We start from the raw sequence: 18,388 nt of genomic DNA on the forward strand, positions 1-18,388 counted from the left end.
CATTGCACATTCTGCGAAAACACTCTTAGCAAGCTTCTCACTGAAAGCAATGATGTCACTCTGTGAGCTGAACTCACCCACAACCAAGCAGTTTCTGAGAAGGCCTCTCTGCAGTTTTTATCTGAGGATATTTCATTTTTCACCATAGGATTCAATGATATTCAAGCTATCACTTCTGAGATTCCACAAAACCGGCGCTAGCAAACTCCTCCAGTGGTTTAACTCTGTGAAATGAATTCACCATTAAAGAAGCATTCTGAGAAACTGCATTGTGTTGTGTGAATGCAGCTCACAGAGTTACGGTGTTCTTTTCATTGATCAGTTTGCTAACACTCTTTTCTTGAAATCTGCAATGGGATATTTCTTAGCGCCATGAAGCTTACCGTGACAAAGGAAATATCCTCCGATAAAAACGAGAAAGAAGCTTTCTGAGAAACCACTTTATCATGTGTGAATTCATCTCACAGATTTACAAGTTTCTCTCCATGAAGCAGTTTCCTAACACTGTTTTCGTGGAATCTGCAAAGTGATATTTGGGAGCGCATTGAGGCCTGTGGTGAAAAAGGAAATATCCTCAGATGAAAACTAGAAAGAAGGTTTCTGAGAAACTGCTATCTGATGTGGGAATTCATCTCACAGAGACACACTTTTCTTTCATGGAGCATTCTGTTACCACTCTTTTTGTTGAGTTGGGAAGGAATATTTCGGTTCGCTATGAAGACTATACAGACAAGGGAAATATCCTCCATTGAAAACGTGAAAGAAGCTTTCTGCGAAACTGCTGTGTGATGTGTGAATTCATTTCACCGAGTTAAACCACTCTTTGATGGAGGAGTTTGCTAGCGCCGTTTTTGTGGAATCTCAGAAGTGATAGCTTGAATGTCGTTGAATCCCATGGTGAAAAATGAAATATCCTCAGATAAAAACTGCAGAGCGGCCTTCTCAGAAACTGCTTGGTTGTGGGTGAGTTCAGCTCACAGAGTCACATCATTGCTTTCAGTGAGAAGATTGCTAAGAGTGTTTTCGCAAAATGTGCAATGAGACACACGGGGGCGCTTGGAGACAACAAATAGCCTCAGCTGAAAAAGAAAGAAGCTTTCTGAGAAACTGTGATGTGTGAATTCAACTCCCTGAATTACACCTGCATTTCGTGGAGCCCTTTGCTAGCCCTAATTTTGTGGAATCTGAGAGCGGATATTTCGAAACACTTTGAAGACTACACGGCCAAAGGAAATATCCTCGGATAAAAACCAGAATGAAGCTTTCTGAGAAACTGCCTTGTGATGTGTGAATTCATCTCACAGAGTTCCACACGTATTTCGTGGAGCCCTTTGCTAGCCCTGTTTTTGTGGAATCTCAGAAGTGATATTTTGGATCGCTCTGAAGACTCCTCAGACAGAGGAAACATCCTCAGATAAAAACCAGAAAGAAGCTTTCTGAGAAACTGATTTGTGATGTGTGAATTCATCTCACAGAGTTACACCTTTCTCTTCATGAAGAAGTTTGCTAACAGTGTTTTCGTGGAATCTGCAATGTGATATTTCGGAGCGCATTGAGGCTTATGGTGAAACAGGAAATATCCTTAGATGAAAACTAGAAGGAAGCTTTCTGAGAAGTCGCTTTATGATGTGTGAGTTCATTTTAGAGAGTTATACGTTCACATCATGGAGCAGTCTATTACCACTGACTTTGGGGAATGTGAGAAGGGCTATATTGGATTGCATGGAGGCCTACGCTAAGAAAGGAAATATCTTCAATTAAACACGTGAAAGAAGCTTTCTGAGAAACTTCTTTGTGATGTGTTAATTCATGTCAGAGAGTTACTCCTTAGTCTTCATGGAGCAGTTTGCTAACACTGTTTTGGTGGAAACTGCAACGTGATATTTGGGAGCGCATTGGGACCTGTGTTGACAAAGGAAATATCCTCAGATGAAAACTGGAAAGAAGCGTTCTGAGAAACTGCATTATGATGTGTGAATGCAGCTCACAGAGTTACGGTGTTCTTTTCATTGATCAGTTTGCCAACACTGTGTTCTTGAAATCTGCCATGGGATATTTCTTAGCACCATGAAGCTTATGGTGACAAAGGAAATATCCTCCGATAAAAACGAGAAAGAAGCTTTCTGAAAACTGCTGTGTGATGTATGAATTCATCTCACAGAGTTACACATGTATTTCATGGAGCTGTTTGCTAACACTCTTTTTGTGGCATCTGAGACGTGATATTTTGAATCGCTATGAAGACTCCTCTGACGAAGGAAATATCCTCTGATGAAAATGGAAAGAAGCTTTCTGAGAAACTTCTTTGTGATGTGTGAATTCATGTCACAGAGTTACCCCTTTCTCTTCATGAAGCAGTTTGCTAACACTGTTTTCGTGGAATCTGAAAAGTGATATTTGGGAACGCATTGAGGGCTATGGTGGAAAAGGATATATCCTCATATGAAAACTTTAAAGAAGCGTTCTGAGAAACTGCATTGTGATGTGTGAATGCAACTCACAGAGTTACAGTGTTCTTTTCATTGATCAGTTTGCTAAAACTGTTTTCTTGAAATCTACAATGGGATATTTCTTAATGCCATGAAGCTCACGGTGACAAAGGAAATATCCTTCGAGAAAAACTAGACAGAAGCGTTCCAAGAAACTGCTTTGTGCTGAGTGAGTTCATCTCACAGAGTTACCCCTTTCTCTCCATAAAGCAGTTTCCTAATTCAGTTTTTGTGGAATCTACAAAGTGATATTTGGGAGCACATTGAGGCCTGTGGTGAAAAAGGAAATATCCTCAGATGAGAACTGAAAAGCAGCGATCTGAGAAACTGCTTTGTGATGTGTGAATTCATCTCACAGAGTTACACCTGTATTTCGTGGAGCCGTTTCCTAGCACTCTTTTTGTGGCATCTGCGAAGTGAACATGTGGATCGCTATGAAGACTGCTCGGACGAAGGAAATGTCCTCACAGAAAAACTAGAAAGAAGCTTTCTGAGAAACTTCTTTGTGATGTGTGGTTTCATATCACAGAGTTACACCTTTCTCTTCATGAAGCAGTTTGTTAACATTGATTTCATGGAATCTGAAAAGTGATATTTGGGAGCGCATTGAGGGCTATGGTGAAAAAGGATATAACCTCAGATGAAAACTTTAAAAAAGCGTTCTGAGAAACTGCATTGTGATGTGTGAATGCAGCTCACAGAGTTATGGTGTTCTTTTCATTGATCAGTTTGCTAACACTCTTTTCTTGAAATCTGCAATGGGATACTTCTTAGCGCCATGAAGCTTACAGTGACAAAGGAAATATCCTCCAATAAAAACGAGAAAGAAGCTTTCTGAGAAACTGCTGTGTTATGTATGAATTCATCTCACAGAGTTACACATGTATTTCGTGGAGCTGTTTGCTAACACTCTTTTTGTGGCATCTGAGAAGTGATATTTTGAATCGATATGAAAACTCCTCGGACGAAGGAAATATCCTCAGATGAAAATGGAAAGAAGCTTTCTGAGAAACTTCTTTGTGATGTGTGAATTCATCTCACAGAGTTACCCCTTTCTCTTCATGAAGCAGTTTGCTAACACTGTTTTCGTTGTTCTGAAAAGTGATATTTGGGAACACATTGAGGGCTGTGTTGAAAAAGGAAATATCCTCAGATGAAAACTGGAAAGCAGCGATCTGAGAAACTGCTTTGTGATGTGTGAATTCATCTCACAGAGTTACACCTGTATTTCATGGAGCTGTTCCCTAGCACTCTTTTTGTTGTATCTGAGAAGTGATCATTTGGATCGCTATGAAGACTCCTTGGTCATAGGAAATGTCCTCACAGAAAAACTAGAAAAAAGTTTTCTGAGAAAGTTCTTTGTGATGTGTGGTTTCATACCACAGAGTTACACCTTTCTCTTCATGAAGCAGTTTGCTACATTGATTTCGTGGAACCTGAAAAGTGATATTTGGGAACGCATTGAGGGCTATGGTGGAAAAGGATATACCCTCAAATGAAACGTTAAAAGAAGCGTTGTGAGAAACTGCATTGTGATGTGTGAATGCAACTCACAGAGTTACAGTGTTCTTTTCATTGATCAGTTTGCTAAAACTGTTTTCTTGAAATCTACAATGGGATATTTCTTAGCGCCATGAAGCTTATGGTGACAAAGAAAATATCCTCCGAGAAAAACTAGACAGCAGCTTTCCGAGAAACTGCTTTGTGATGAGTGAGTTCATCTCACAGAGGTACCCCTTTCTCTCCATAAAGCAGTTTCCTAAAGCAGTTTTCGTGGAATCTGCAAAGTGATATTTGGGAGCGCATTGAGACCTGTGGCGAAAAAGGAAATATCCTCAGATGAAAACTGGAAAGCAGCGATCTGAGAAACTGCTTGTGATGTGTGGTTTCATCTCACAGAGTTACACCTTTCTCTTCATGAAGCAGTTTGCTAACACTGTTTTTGTGGAATCTGCAAAGTGATATTTGAGAGTGCATTGAGGTCTATGGTGGAAAAGGATATATCCTCATATGAAAATTTTAAAGAAGCGTTCTGAGAAACTGCATTGTGATGTGTGAATGCAACTCACAGAGTTACCCCTTTCTCTTCATGAAGCAGTTTGCTAACTGTTTTTGTGGAATCTGAAGTGATATTTGGGAACGCATTGAGGGCTATGGTGGAAAAGGATATATCCTCATATGAAAACTTTAAAGAAGCGTTCTGAGAAACTGCATTGTGATGTGTGAATGCAACTCACAGAGTTACAGTGTTCTTCTCATTGATCAGTTTGCTAAAACTGTTTTCTTGAAATCTACAATGGGATATTTCTTAGCGCCATGAAGCTTACAGTGACAAAGAAAATATCCTCCGAGAAAAACTAGACAGCAGCTTTCTGAGAAACTGCTTTGTGATGAGTGAGTTCATCTCACAGAGTTACCCCTTTCTCTCCATAAAGCAGTTTCCTAACGCAGTTTTCATGGAATCTGCAAAGTAATATTTGGGCGCACATTGAGGCCTGTGGTGAAAAAGGAAATATCTTCAGATGAAAACTGAAAAGCAGCGATCTGAGAAACTGCTTTGTGATGTGTGAATTCATCTCACAGAGTTACACCTGTATTTCATGGAGCCGTTTCCTAGCACTCTTTTTGTGGCATCTGAGAAGCGATCGTGTGGATTGCTATGAAGACTCCTTGGACGAAGGAAATATCCCCAGATGAAAACTGGAAAGAAGCTTTCTGAGAAACTTCTTTGTGATGTGTGGTTTCATCTCACAGAGATACACGTTTCTCTTCATGAAGCAGTTTGCTAACACTGTTTTCGTGGAATCTACAAAGTGATATTTGGTAGCACATTGAGGGCTATGGTGAAAAAGGATATATCCTTAGATGAAAACTGGAAAGAAGCGTTCTGAGAAACTGCTGTTTGATGTGTCAGTGCAACTCACAGACTTACACCATTATTTTCATTGATCAGTTTGCTAACACTGTTTTCTTGAAATCTGCAATGGGCTATTTCTTAGTGCCATGAAGCTTATGGTGACACAGGAAATATCCTGAGATAAAAACGAGAATGGAGCTTTGTGAGAAACGGCTTTGTGATGTGTGAATTCGTTTCACAGGGTTACACAGGTATTTCGTACAGCCGTTTGCTAGCCCTGTTTTTGTGGAGTCTCAGAAGTGATATTTTGGAACGCCATGAAGACTCCTCAGAGAGAGGAAATATCCTCAGATAAAAACTAGAAAGAAGCTTTCTGAGAAACTTTTTTGTGATGTGTGCATTCATCTCACAGATTTACACGTTTCTCTCCATGAAGCAGTTTGCTAACACTGTTTTCATGGAATCTGCAAAGTGATATTTGAGAGCGCATTGAGGCTTAGGGTGAAACAGGAAATATCCTCAGATGAAAACTAGAAGGAAGCTTTCTGAGAAACCGCTTTATAATGTGTGAGTTCATTTCAGAGAGTTATACTTTCATATCATGGAGCAGTCCATTACCACTGTCTTTGGGGAATGTGAGAGGGGATATATTGGATCACATTGAGGCCTACCCTGAGAAAGGAAATATCTTCAATTAAAAACCTGAAAGAAGCTTTCTGAGAAACTTCTTTGTGATGTGTGAATTCATCTCAGAGAGTTACATCTTTCTCTTCATGAAGCAGTTTGCTAACCCTGTTTTTGTGGAATCTACAAAGTGATATTTGGCAGCACATTGAGGCTTGTGGTGTAAAAGGAAATATCCTCAGATGAAAATAGGGAAGACATGTTCTGAGAAACTGCTTTCTGTTCTGTGAGTGTAACTCACACAGGTATACTTTTCTTTTCATTGATCAGTTTGCCAACAGTTTTCTTGAAATCTGCAATGAGCTATTTCTTAGCGCCATGAAGCTTACGGTGACACAGGAAATATCCTCAGATAAAAATGAGAATGGAGCTTTGTGAGAAACGGCTTTGTGATGTGTGAATTCATCTCACAGGGTTACACAGGTATTTCGTGGAGCCGTTTGCTAGCGCTCTTTTTGTGGAATCTGAGAAATGATATATTGGATCACTGTGAAGACTCCCGGATGAAGGAAATCTCCACAGATAAAAACTAGAAGGAAGCTTTCTGAGAAACTGCTTTGTGAAGTGTGAATTCGTCTCACCGATTTACACGTTTCTCTCCATGAAGCAGTTTCTTAACACTGTTTTTGAGGAATCTGCAAAGTGATATTTGGGAACGCATTGAGGCCTTTGGTGAAACAGAAAATATCCTCAGATGAAAACTAGAAAGAAGGTTTCTGAGAAACTGCTATCTGACGTGTGAGTTCATCTCTAAGAGATACACTTTTCTTTCATGGAGCATTCTGTTCCCACTCTTTTTGTTGAATCTGGGAAGGGATATTTGGGATCGCTATGAAGACTATACAGACAAAGGAAATACCCTCCGATAAAAATCAGAAAGAAGCTTTCTGAGAAACTGCTTTGTGATGTGTGAATTCCTCTCACAGAGTTACACCTTTCTCTTTGGGGAATGTGAGAGGGGATATATTGGATCGCATGGAGGCCTACACTGAGAAAGGAAATATCCTCAATTAAAAACGTCAAAGAAGCTTTCTGAGAAACTTCTTTGTGATGTGTGAATTCATCTCAGAGAGTTACATCTTTCTCTTCATGAAGCAGTTCACTAACACTGTTTTCGTGGAATCTGCAACGTGATATTTGGCAGCGCATTGAGGCCTGTGGGGAAAAAGGAAATATCCTCAGATGAAAACAGGAAAGAAGCGTTCTGAGAAACTGCATGCTCTTGTGTGAGTGCAACTCACAGAGGTACACTTTTCTTTTCATTGATCAGTTTGCCAACACTGTTTTCTTGAAATCTGCAATGAGATAATTCTTAGCGCCATGAAGCTTACGGTGACACAGGAAATATCCTCTGATAAAAATGAGAAAGGATCTTTGTGAGAAACGGCTTTGTGATGTGTGAATTCCTCTCACAGATTTACACGTTTCTCTCCATGAAGCAGTTTGCTAACACTGTTTTCATGGAATCTGCAAAGTGATGTTTGGGAGCACATTGAGGCCTATGGTGAAAAAGGAAATATCCTCAGATGAACATAGGAAAGAAGCGTTCTGAGAAACTGCATTGTTATGTGTGAATGCAACTCACAGATTTACCGTGTTCTTTTCATTGATCAGTTTGCCAACACTGTTTTCTTGAAGTCTGCAATGGGATATTTCTTAGTGCCATGAAGCTTACGGTGACAAAGGAAATATCCTCCAATTAAAATGAGAAAGAAGCTTTTTGCGAAACGGCTTTGTGATGTCTGAATTCATCTCACTGAGTTACACGTGTATTTCGTGGAGCCGTTTGCTAGAACTCTTTTTGTGGAATCTGAGAAGAGATATTTTGGATTGCATTGAGGCCTGTGGTGAAAAAGGGAAGATCCTCAGATGAAAATTGGAAAGAAGGTTTCTGAGAAACTGCTATCTGATGTATGAGTTCATCTCACAGAGATACAGTTTCCTTTCATGGAGCATTCTCTTACCACTCTTTTTGTTGAATCTGGGAAGCGATATTTGGGATCACTATGAAGACTATACGGACAAAGGAAATATCCTCAATTAAAAACGTAAAACAAGCTTTCTGCAAAACTGCTCTGTGAAGTGTACATTCATTTCACAGAGTTACACCACTCTTTGTTGGAAGAGTTTGCTAGCTCTGTTTATGTGGAATCTCAGACGTGATATCTTGGAAATCGTTGAATCCCATGGTGAAAAATGAAATATCCTCAGATGAAAACTGCAGAGAGACCTTCTCAGAAACTGCTTTGTTGTGGCTGAATTCAGCTCCCAGAGTTACATCACAGTTTTCAGTGAGAAGCTTGCTAACGGTGTTTCCGCAGAATGTGCCATGAGACACACGGGGGCGCTTTGAGAGCAGAAATATCCTCAGCTGAAGAAGGAAAGGAGTTTTTGGAGAAACTGTTTGTGATGTGTGAATTCAACTCACGGAATTACACCTGTATTTCGTGGAGCCATTTGCTAGCCCTGATATGGTGGAATCTGAGAAAGGATATTTCGAATTGCTTTGAAGACTATAAGGCCAAAGTCAGTATCTTCCAATAAAAAGCAGAATGAACCTTTCTGAGAAACTGCTTTGTGATGTGTGAATTCATCTCAAGGAGTTACACATGTATTTCGTGGAGCCCTTTGCTAGCCCTGTTTTTGTGGAGTCTCAGAAGTGATATTTTGGAATGCTATGAAGACTCCTCAGACAGAGGAAATATCCTCTGATAAAAACTAGAAAGAAGCGTTCTCAGAAACTTCTTTGTGAAGTGTGCATTCATCTCACAGATTTACACGTTTCTCTCCATGAAGCAGTTTCCTAACACTGTTTTCGTGGAATCTGCAAAGGGATATTTGGGAGTACATTGAGGCCTATGGTGAAAAAGGAATTATCCTCGATGAAAACTAGAAGGAAGCTTTCTGAGAAACCGATTTATGATGTGTGAGTTCATTTTAGAGAGTTATACTTTCACATCATGGAGCAGTCTATTACCACTGTCTTTGGGGAATGTGAGAGGGGATATATTGGATCGCATTGAGGCCTACCTTGAGAAAGGAAATATCCTCTATTAAAAACGTGAAAGAAGCTTTCTGAGAAACTTCTTTGTGACATGTGAATTCATCTCAGAGAGTTACATCTTTCTCTTCATGAAGCAGTTTGCTAACCCTGTTTTTGTGGAATGTGCAATGTGGTATTTGGCAGCACATTGAGGCCTGTGGGGAAAAAGGAAATATCCTCAGATGAAAACAGAAAAGAAGCGTTCTGAGAAACTCCATTCTGTTTTGTGAGTGCAACTCACAGAGGTACACTTTTCTTTTCATTGATCAGTTTGCCAACACTGTTTTCTTGAAATCTGCAATGGGATATTTCTTAGCGCCATGAAGCTTACGGTGACACAGGAAATATCCTGAGATAAAAAAGAGAAAGGAGCGTTGTTAGAAACTGCTTTGTGATGTGTGAATTCATCTCACAGGGTTACACAGGTATTACGTGGAGCCGTTTGCTAGCACTCTTTTCTTGGAATCTGAGAAATGATATATTGGATCACTGTGAAGACTTCCCAGACGAAGGAAATATCCTCAGATTAAAAAGTAGAAATAAGTTTTCTGAGAAACTGCTTTGTGAAGTGTGAATTCCTCTCACAGATTTACACGTTTCTCTCCATGAAGCAGTTTCTTAACACTGTTTTCAAGGAATCTGCAAAGTGATATTTGGGAGCGCATTGAGGCCTGTGGTGAAAAAGGAAATATCCTAAGATGTAAACTAGAAAGAAGGTTTCTGAGAAACTGCTATCTGATGTGTGAATTCACCTCTCAGAGATACACCTTCCTTTCATGGAGCATTCTGTTCCCACTCTTTATGTTGAATCTGGGAAGGGATATTTGGGATCGCTATGATGACTATATGGACAAAGAAAATACCCTCAGATAAAAATCAGTGAGAAGCTTTGTGAGAAACTTCCTTGTGATGTGTGAATTCATCTCACAGAGTTACACCTTTCTCTTCATGGAGCCCTTCGCTAACACTATGTTCGTGGAATCCGCAAAGTGATATTTGGGAGCGCATTGAGGGCTGTGGTGAAAAACGAAATATCCTCAGATGAAAACTGGAAAGAAGCGTTCTGAGAAACTGCATTGTGATGTGTGAATGTAACTCACAGACTTACACTGTTCTTTTCATTGATCAGTTTGCCAACACTGTGTTCTTGAAATCTGCAATGAGATATTTCTTAGCTCCATGAAGTTTATGGTGACAAAGGAAATACCCTCCGATAAAAACGAGAAAGAAGCTTTCTGAAAAACTGCTGTGTGATGTGTGAATTCATCTCACAGAGTTACACATGTATTTTGTGGAGCTGTTTGCTGACACTCTTTTTGTGGCATCTGAGAAGTGATATTTTGAATCGCTGTGAAGACTCCTCAGATGAAGGAAATATCCTCAGATGAAAACTGGAGAGAAGCTTTCTGAGAAACTTCTTTGTTATGTGTGAATTCATCTCACAGAGTTACCCCTTTCTCTTCATGAAGCAGTTTGCTAACCCTGTTTTCGTAGAATCTGAAAAGTGATATTTGGGAGCGCATTGAGGCCTGTGGTGAAAAAGGAAATATCCTCAGATGAAAACTGGAAAGCAGTGATCTGAGAAACTGCTTTGTGATGTGTGAATTCATCTCACAGAATTACACATGTATTTCGGGGAGCCGTTTCCTAGTATTCTTTTCGTGGCATCTGAGAAGTGATCATTTGGATCGCTATGAGACTCCTCAGATGAAGGAAATGTCTTCACAGAAAAACTAGAAAGAAGCTTTCTGAGAAACTTCTTTGTGATGTGTGGTTTCATCTCACAGAGATACACCTTTCTCTTCATGAAGCAGTTTGCTAACACTGTTTTCGTGGAATCTGAGAAGTGACATTTGGGAGCGCATTGAGGGCTATGGTGAAAAAGGATATATCCTCAGATGAAAACTGGAAAGAAGCATTCTGAGAAACTGCATTGTGATGTGTGAATGCAACTCACAAACTTACACTGTTATTTTCAATGATCAGTTTGCCAACACTGTGTTCTTGAAATCTGCAATGGGATATTTCTTAGTGCCATGAAACTTACGGTGACAAAGCACTCTTTTCGTGGCATCTGAGTAGTGATAATTTGGATTGCTATGAAGACTCGTCGGACGAAGGAAATGTCCTCACAGAAAAACTAGAAAGCTTTCTGAGAAACTTCTTTGTGATGTGTGGTTTCATCTCACAGAGATACACTTTTCTTTCATGGAGCATTCTGTTACCACTCTTTTTGTTGAGTCTGGGAAGGAATGTTTTGTTTCGCTGTGAAGACTATACGGACAAAGGAAATATCCTCAACTGAAAACGTGAAAGAAGCCTTCTGCAAAACTGCTGTGTGATGTGTGAATTCATTTCACAGAGTTAAACCACTCTTTGATGGAGGAGTTTGCTAGCGCCGTTTTTGTGGAACCTCAGAAGTGATAGCTGAATATCGTTGAATCCCATGGTGAAAAATGAAATATCCTCAGATAAAAACTGCAGAGAGGCCTTCTCAGAAACTGCCTGGTTGTGGGTGAGTTCAGCTCACAGAGTGACATCATTGCTTTCAGTGAGAAGATTGCTAAGAGTGTTTTCGCAGAATGTGCAAAGAGACACACGGGGGCGCTTGGAGATCACAAATAGCCTCAGCTGAAAAAAGAAAGCCGCTTTCTGAGAAACTGTTTGTGAGGTGTGAATTCAACTCACTGAATTACACCTGTATTTCCTGGAGCCATTTGTTAGCCCTGATTTTGTGGAATCTGAGAACGGATATTTCGAATCGCTTTGAAGACTACACGGCCAAAGTCATTGTCCTCGGATAAAAAGCAGAATTAAGCTTTCTGAGAAACTGCCTTGTGATGTGTGAATTCATCTCACAGAGTTCCACATGTATTTCGTGGAGCCCTTTGCTAGCCCTGTTTTTGTGGAATCTCAGAAGTGATATTTTGGATCGCTCTGAAGACTCCTCAGACAGAGGAAACATCCTCAGATAAAAACCAGAAAGAAGCTTTCTGAGAAACTGATTTGTGATGTGTGAATTCATCTCACAGAGTTACACGTTTCTCTCCATAAAGCTGTTTCCTAATGCTTTTTTCGTGTAATCTGCAAAGTGATATTTGGGAGGGCATTGAGGCCTGTGGTGAAAAAGGAATTATCCTCAGATGAAAACTAGAACGAAAGTTTCTTAGAAACTGCTCTCTGATGTGTGAATTCATCTCACAGAGATACACTTTCCTTTCATGGAGCATTCTGTTACCACTCTTTTTGTTGAATCTGGGAAGGGATATTTGGAATCGCTACGAAGTCTATACGGACAAGGGAAATACCCTCAGATAAAAATCAGAAAGAAGCTTTCTGAGAAACTGCTTTGTGACGTGTGAATTCATCCCACAGAGTTTCACCTTTCTTTTCTTGAAGCAGTTTGCTAACACTGTTTTCGTGGAATCTGCAAAGAGATATTTGGGAGCGCATAGAGACTTAGGGTAAAACAGGAAATATCCTTAGATGAAAACTAGAAGGAAGCTTTCTGAGAAACCACTTTATGACGTGTGAGTTCATTTCAGAGTTATACTTTCATATCATGGAACAGTCTATTATCACTCTCTTTGGGGAATGTGATAGGGGATATATTGGATCGCACTGAGGCCTACACTGAGAAAGGAAATATCCTCAATTAAAAACATCAGAGAAGCTTTCTGAGAAACTTTTTTGTGATGTGTGAATTCGTCTCACGGATTTACACGTTTCTCTCCATGAAGCAGTTTCTTAACACCGTTTTCGTGGAATCTGCAAAGTGATATTTGGGAGCGCATTGAGGCCTGTGGTAAAAAAAAGGAAATATCCTCAGATGAAAACCAGAAAGAAGGTTTCTGAGAAACTGCTATCTGATGTGTGAATTCATCTCTCAGAGATACACTTTCCTTTCATGGAGCATTCTGTTCCCACTCTTTTTGTTGAATCTGGGAAGGGATATTTGGGATCACTATGACGTCTATACGGACAAAGGAAATACCCTCAGATAAAAATCAGAGAGAACCTTTCTGAGAAACTAGTTTGTGATAGGTGAATTCATCTCACAGAGTTACACCTTTCTCTTCATGAAACAGTTTGCTAACACTGTGTTCGTGGAATCTGCAAGGTGATATTTGGGGGCACATTGAGGCTTGTGGCGAAAAAGGAAATATCTTCCGATGAAAACATGAAAGAAGCGTTCTGAGAAACTGCGTTGTGATGCGTGAATGCAACTCACGGAGTTACACTTTTCTTTTCATTGATCAGTTTGCCAACACTGTTTTCTTAAAATCTGCAATGGGATATTTCTTAGTGCCATGAAGCTTACGGTGACAAAGGAAATATCCTCTGAGAAAAACGAGAAAGAAGCTTTGTGAGAAACTGCTTTGTGATGTGTGAATTCATGTCACAGAGGTACACATGTATTTTGTGGAGCCGTTTGCTAGAACTGTTTTTGTGGAATCTGAGAAGAGATATTTTGGATCGCATTGAGGCCTGTGGTGAAAAAGGAAATATCCTCAGATGAAAACTAGAAAGAAGGTTTCTGAGAAACTGCTATCTGATGTGTGAATTCATCTCACAGAGATACACTTTTCTTTCATGGAGCATTCTGTTACTAGTCTTTTTTTTGAATCTGGGAAGGGATATTTGAGATGGCCATGAAGACTATACGGACAAAGGAAATATCCTCAATTAAAAACGTGAAAGAAGCTTTCTGCGAAACTGCTCTGTGATGTGTGAATTCATTTCACAGAGTTTCAGCAATTTGAAATGGCTGTTTTTGTGGAATCCACGAAGGTTCATTTGGGAACGCTATGAGAAATATGGTTGAAAAGGAAGCGTCCTCGGATGAAAACTAGAAGGAAGCTTTCAGTGAAACTTCTTTGTGATGTGTGCATTCCACTCTAAGAGTTAACACTCTCTTTTCAGAGAGCAGTGAAGAAACACTTTTGGTGTCAAGGCTACCAAGGGATATTTCGAAGCGCTTTGAAGCCAATGGTGAGAAAGGAAATATCCTCAGAAACAAACTGGAAAGAAACTTTCTGAGAAAGTGTTTTGTGATGTGTGCACAAAAACTGGAAAGAAACTTTCTGAGAAACTGCTTTGTGATATGTTCATTCGACTCATCAAGATAAAGCTTTCCTTACGTAGCAGTTTGGAATCTCTGTCTTTGAGGAATCCACGAAAGCACATTCAGTGGTGCCTTGAGGCCTCTGTTGAGCAAAGAACTATCTTCAAATGAAAACTGGACAGAATCTTTCTGAGAAACTGCTTTGTGTCGTGTGAAACAATCTCGCGGTGTTAACAGATGCTTTTCACTGGGGTGTTCGCTGAGGGTGTTTTTGTGTAAACTGCGCAGCAATACTCGGGAGTGCTTTCAGGCCTATGGTCAAAAAGGAAATATTTCCAGATAAAAACTGGAGAGCAGCTTTCTGTGAGTCTCCTTTGTGATGTGTGCACTGCACTAACAGAGTTATACCTCTCTTCTCATACTGCACTGTGGAAACACTTTTGGTGTATAAGGTACCAAGGGATATTTCAGAGAGCTTTGAAGTCTCTGTTGAGAAGGGAAATAATCTCAGAGAAAAACCGGAAAGAAGCTTTCTGAGCAACTGCTTTGTGATGTGTGTATTCGTCACCTAGAGTTAAGCAACCCTTGGGATTGAGCAGTTTGAAATCGCTGTTTTTGAGGGGGAACTTTGGGAACGCTATGAAAAATATTGTGAAGGAAACATCCTCGGATGAAAACTAGAAGGAAGTTTTCTGAGAAACTGCTTTTGATCATGTGAATTCTTCTAAAACTGCTTTTGAACGTGTGAATTCTTCTCACAGAGTTAACCTTTTCATTTCATATAGCAGTTTAATAACACTGTTTCTGTGTCACTTGAGAAGGGATATGCGGGAACCCTTCCAGGCCTCTGGTGAAAAAGGAAATATCTCCAGATAAAAACTGGAGAGAAGCTTTCTGTGAACCTCCTTTGTGATGTGCGCATTCCACGCACAGAGTTATACCACCCTTTTCATCGAGCACTGTGTACACGCTTTTGGTGTTAAAGCTAACAATGGATATTTCAAAGCGCTTTGAAGCCAATGGCGAGAAAGGAAATACCCTCAGAAACAAACTGGAAAGAAGCTTTCTGAGTAACTTCTTTGTGATGTGTGTGTTCATCTCATAGAGCTAAACCACGTTTTGGATTGAGCAGTTTGAAATGGCTGTTTTTGTGGAATCCGAAAAGGGTCATTTCAGAACTCTATGAGAAATATGGTGGAAAAGGAAGCATCCATGGATGAAAAAACTAGAAGGAAGCTTTCTGAGAAACTGCTTTGTGATGTGTGCATTCCACTCGAAGAGTAATACATTTCTCCTCATAGAGCAGGATGGAAAGACTTTTAGCGAAAAAGCTACCAAGGGATATTTCGGAGCTCACTGAAGCCTAAGGTGAAAAAGGAAATATCCTCAGATAAAAACTGGAAAGAAGCTTTCTGAGAAACTGCTTTGTGATATGTTCATTCAACTCATCTAGATAAAGCTTCCTTACATTGCGCAATTTGGAAACTCTGTCTTTGAGGAATCCACGAAAGCACATTCGGTGGTGCCCTGAGGCCTATGTTGAGCAAACAACTATCTTCAAATGAAAACTGGACAGAATCTTTCTGAGAAACTGCTCTGTGTCGTGTGAAACACTCTCGCAGTGTTAACAGATGCCTTTCACTGAAGTGTTCGCTGACGGTGTATTTGTGTAAACTGTGCAGTGATACTCGGGAGCGCTTTCAGGCCTATGGTCAAAAAAGAAGTATTTCCAGATAAAAAATCGAGAGAAGCTTTCTGTGAGCCTCCTTTGTGATGTGTGCACTCCACTAACAGAGTTATACCTCTCTTCTCATACTGCACTGTGGAAATACCTTTGGTGTATAAGGTACCAACAGATATTTCAGAGAGCTTTGAAGTCTCTGTTGAGAAGGGAAATATTCTCAGAGAAAAACTGAAAAGAAGCTTTCTGAGAAATTGCCTTGTGATGTGTGTATTCGTCACCTAAAGTTAAGCAACCCTTGGGATTGAGCAGTTTGAAATCACTGTTTTTGTGGAATTTCAGAGGGGAACATTTGGAACGCGATGAAAAATATTGTGGAGAAGGAAGCGTCCTTGGATGAAAACTAGAAGGAAGCTTTCTGAGAAAATGCTTTTGGTCATGTGAATTCTTCTCGCAGAGTTAACCTTTTCTTTTCATATAGCAGTTTGATAACACTGTTTCTGTGTCACCTGAGAAAGGGTATATAGGAGCCCTTTCAGGCCTCTGGTGAAAAAGGAAATAACTCCAGATAAAAACGGGAGAGAAGCTTTCTGAGAGACTGCTTTGTGATGTGTACATTCCACGCACAGAGTTATACCACCTTTTTCATCCAGCACTGTGTACACACTTTTGGTGTAAAAGCTAACAAGGGATATTTCAAAGCGCTTTGAAGCCAATGGTGAGAAAGGAAATATCCTCAGAAACAAACTGGAAAGAAGCTTTCTGAGTAACTGTTTTGTGATGTGTGTATTCACCTCATAGAGCTAAACTACGCTTTGGATTAAGCAGTTTGAAATGGCTGTTTTTGTGGAATCCGAGAAGGGTCATTTGGGAACACTATGAGAAATATGGTGGAAAAGGAAGCGTCCTCGGATGAAAACTAGAAGGAAGCTTTCTGAGAAACTGCTTTGTGTTGTGTGATTTCCCCTTGCAGAGTGAACGCTTACTTTTGTTTGAGCAGTTTGCTGGGACTCTTTCTGTGTAATTTGCGAAGGGATATTCAGGAGCGCTTTGAAGCCTATGGTGAAAAGGGAAATATCTTCAGATAAAAACTGGAGCGTAGCTTTCTGTGAAACTGCTTTGTGACATATGTATTTGCCTCCTAGAATGAAGCAACCCTTTGGATTGAGCACTCTGTATGCACTGTTTTTGTGGAATCTGAGAAGGGACACTTGGGAACGCTATGAAAACTATGATTGAAAAGGTAATACCCTCCGATGAAAACTAGAAGGAAGCTTTCTGAGAAACTGCTTTGGGTCATGTGAATTCCTCTCACAGAGTTAACCTTTTCTTTTCATATAGCAGTTTGATAATACTTTTTCTGTGTCGTCTGAGAAGGCATATCCGGGAGCCCTTTGAGGCCTCTGGTGAAAAAGGAAATAACTCCAGATAAAAACAGGAGAGAAGCTTTCTGTGAGACTGCTTTGTGATGTATGCATTCCACTCACAGAGTTATACCTCTCTTTTCAGAGAGCAGTGTGGAAACACTTTTGGTGTCAAGGCTAAAAAGGGATATTTGGGAGTGCTTTGAAGCCTGTGGTGAGAAAGGACATATCCTCAGAGACAAACGGATAAGAAGCTTTCTGAGAAACATTTGGGAACACTGTGAAAAATATGGTGAAAAACGACACTTCCTGGGATGAAAACTAGATGGAAGCTTTTTGAGAAACTGCTTTGTGTTGTTTGAATTCCCCTCACAGAGTTAACCTTTTTCTTTCATTAGGCAGTTTGCTAGTACTGTTTTTGTGTAATTTGCAAAGGGATATTCGGGTGCACTTATAGGCCTATGGTGAAAAAGGAAATATCTTCAGATAAAACCTGGAGAGAAGTTTTCCCTGAAACTGCTTTGAGAATCAGAAGTGGTCTTCTCAGTACTACTTTCAGTTTTTTTCTTTTTTGTCTTCGCTCCTGCCGGATCACCAAGGCTGTTCCTCTGCTGATATTCTTTTAGCTGTGGGAAAGAAGAGCAGTAATACTCATGAGAACTACCAGCCCCTACCACCACATCCTCCTTTATAGTTTTTGCAAAATACTCTTATACACCATCTGATTTAATGCCACCAACAACTGTACAAGGTGTTGTCACAATCAGTGTCTGTGAGGGATGGATATTATGGGCAAAAAAAAAAGTAGGGGGGCAATGATGGAATTTATACTCAGTCTTCTGACTCCAAGCTCTGGGGTTTTGCCACAAATCAGCAGCTGCCAGGAACCAAAACCGGAGTCAGAGATAGAAAAGTAAACATAAATTAGGCAGGAACTGCACTCTGTGGTTTAGTCATACATCCTCACACATCTGTTAGTGTGAAGAAGTGCACCAGTACCTCTCAAATTTTATATCAATGTGCCCTCCTGGCAGAAGCCAGCTTTTTTGTTAAATCTGGAAATTTTTCAGAAAGAGGATAACCCAAGTCTCATTTCAGAGAGAACTGTGATATACTCTTAGAAACCTCTGTGACTGTCATCCCTAAGTACTTTAATGTTTTTTCTTAGGAGAATCGAGGGAAACTGATGCTTCAGAAAGATCTCC

The 18,388-nt window shown here is 40.1% G+C and overlaps 1 protein-coding gene across 13 annotated transcripts in view; it reads right to left on the reverse strand.

Annotated features, from left to right (window-relative positions):
* Window positions 1-3,320: 3,320 nt before the first annotated feature.
* Window positions 3,321-18,388, reverse strand: part of LOC106999260 (uncharacterized) — a 58,463-nt gene continuing 43,395 nt past the window's right edge. For 5 of the 13 annotated variants that reach the window (XR_013395870.1, XR_013395869.1, XR_013395862.1 and 2 more), the window contains one exon: window positions 14,908-17,809. Coding sequence is in view for 1 of the 13 variants with exons in the window: in XM_077940112.1 (XP_077796238.1) it covers window positions 12,784-12,873; window positions 16,806-16,876; window positions 17,677-17,809 (294 nt within the window). In the remaining 12 variants the exon portion in view is untranslated. Of the gene's footprint in view, window positions 9,423-12,406; window positions 12,501-12,573; window positions 12,874-14,907; window positions 17,810-18,388 lie in introns of those variants that run through there. The other 8 variants (XR_013395873.1, XM_077940112.1, XR_013395866.1 and 5 more) reach the window with 6 other exon arrangements.

The sequence above is a fragment of the Macaca mulatta genome, chromosome 7, assembly GCF_049350105.2.
Source record: "Macaca mulatta isolate MMU2019108-1 chromosome 7, T2T-MMU8v2.0, whole genome shotgun sequence".
NCBI classification, from domain to species: domain Eukaryota; kingdom Metazoa; phylum Chordata; class Mammalia; order Primates; family Cercopithecidae; genus Macaca; species Macaca mulatta.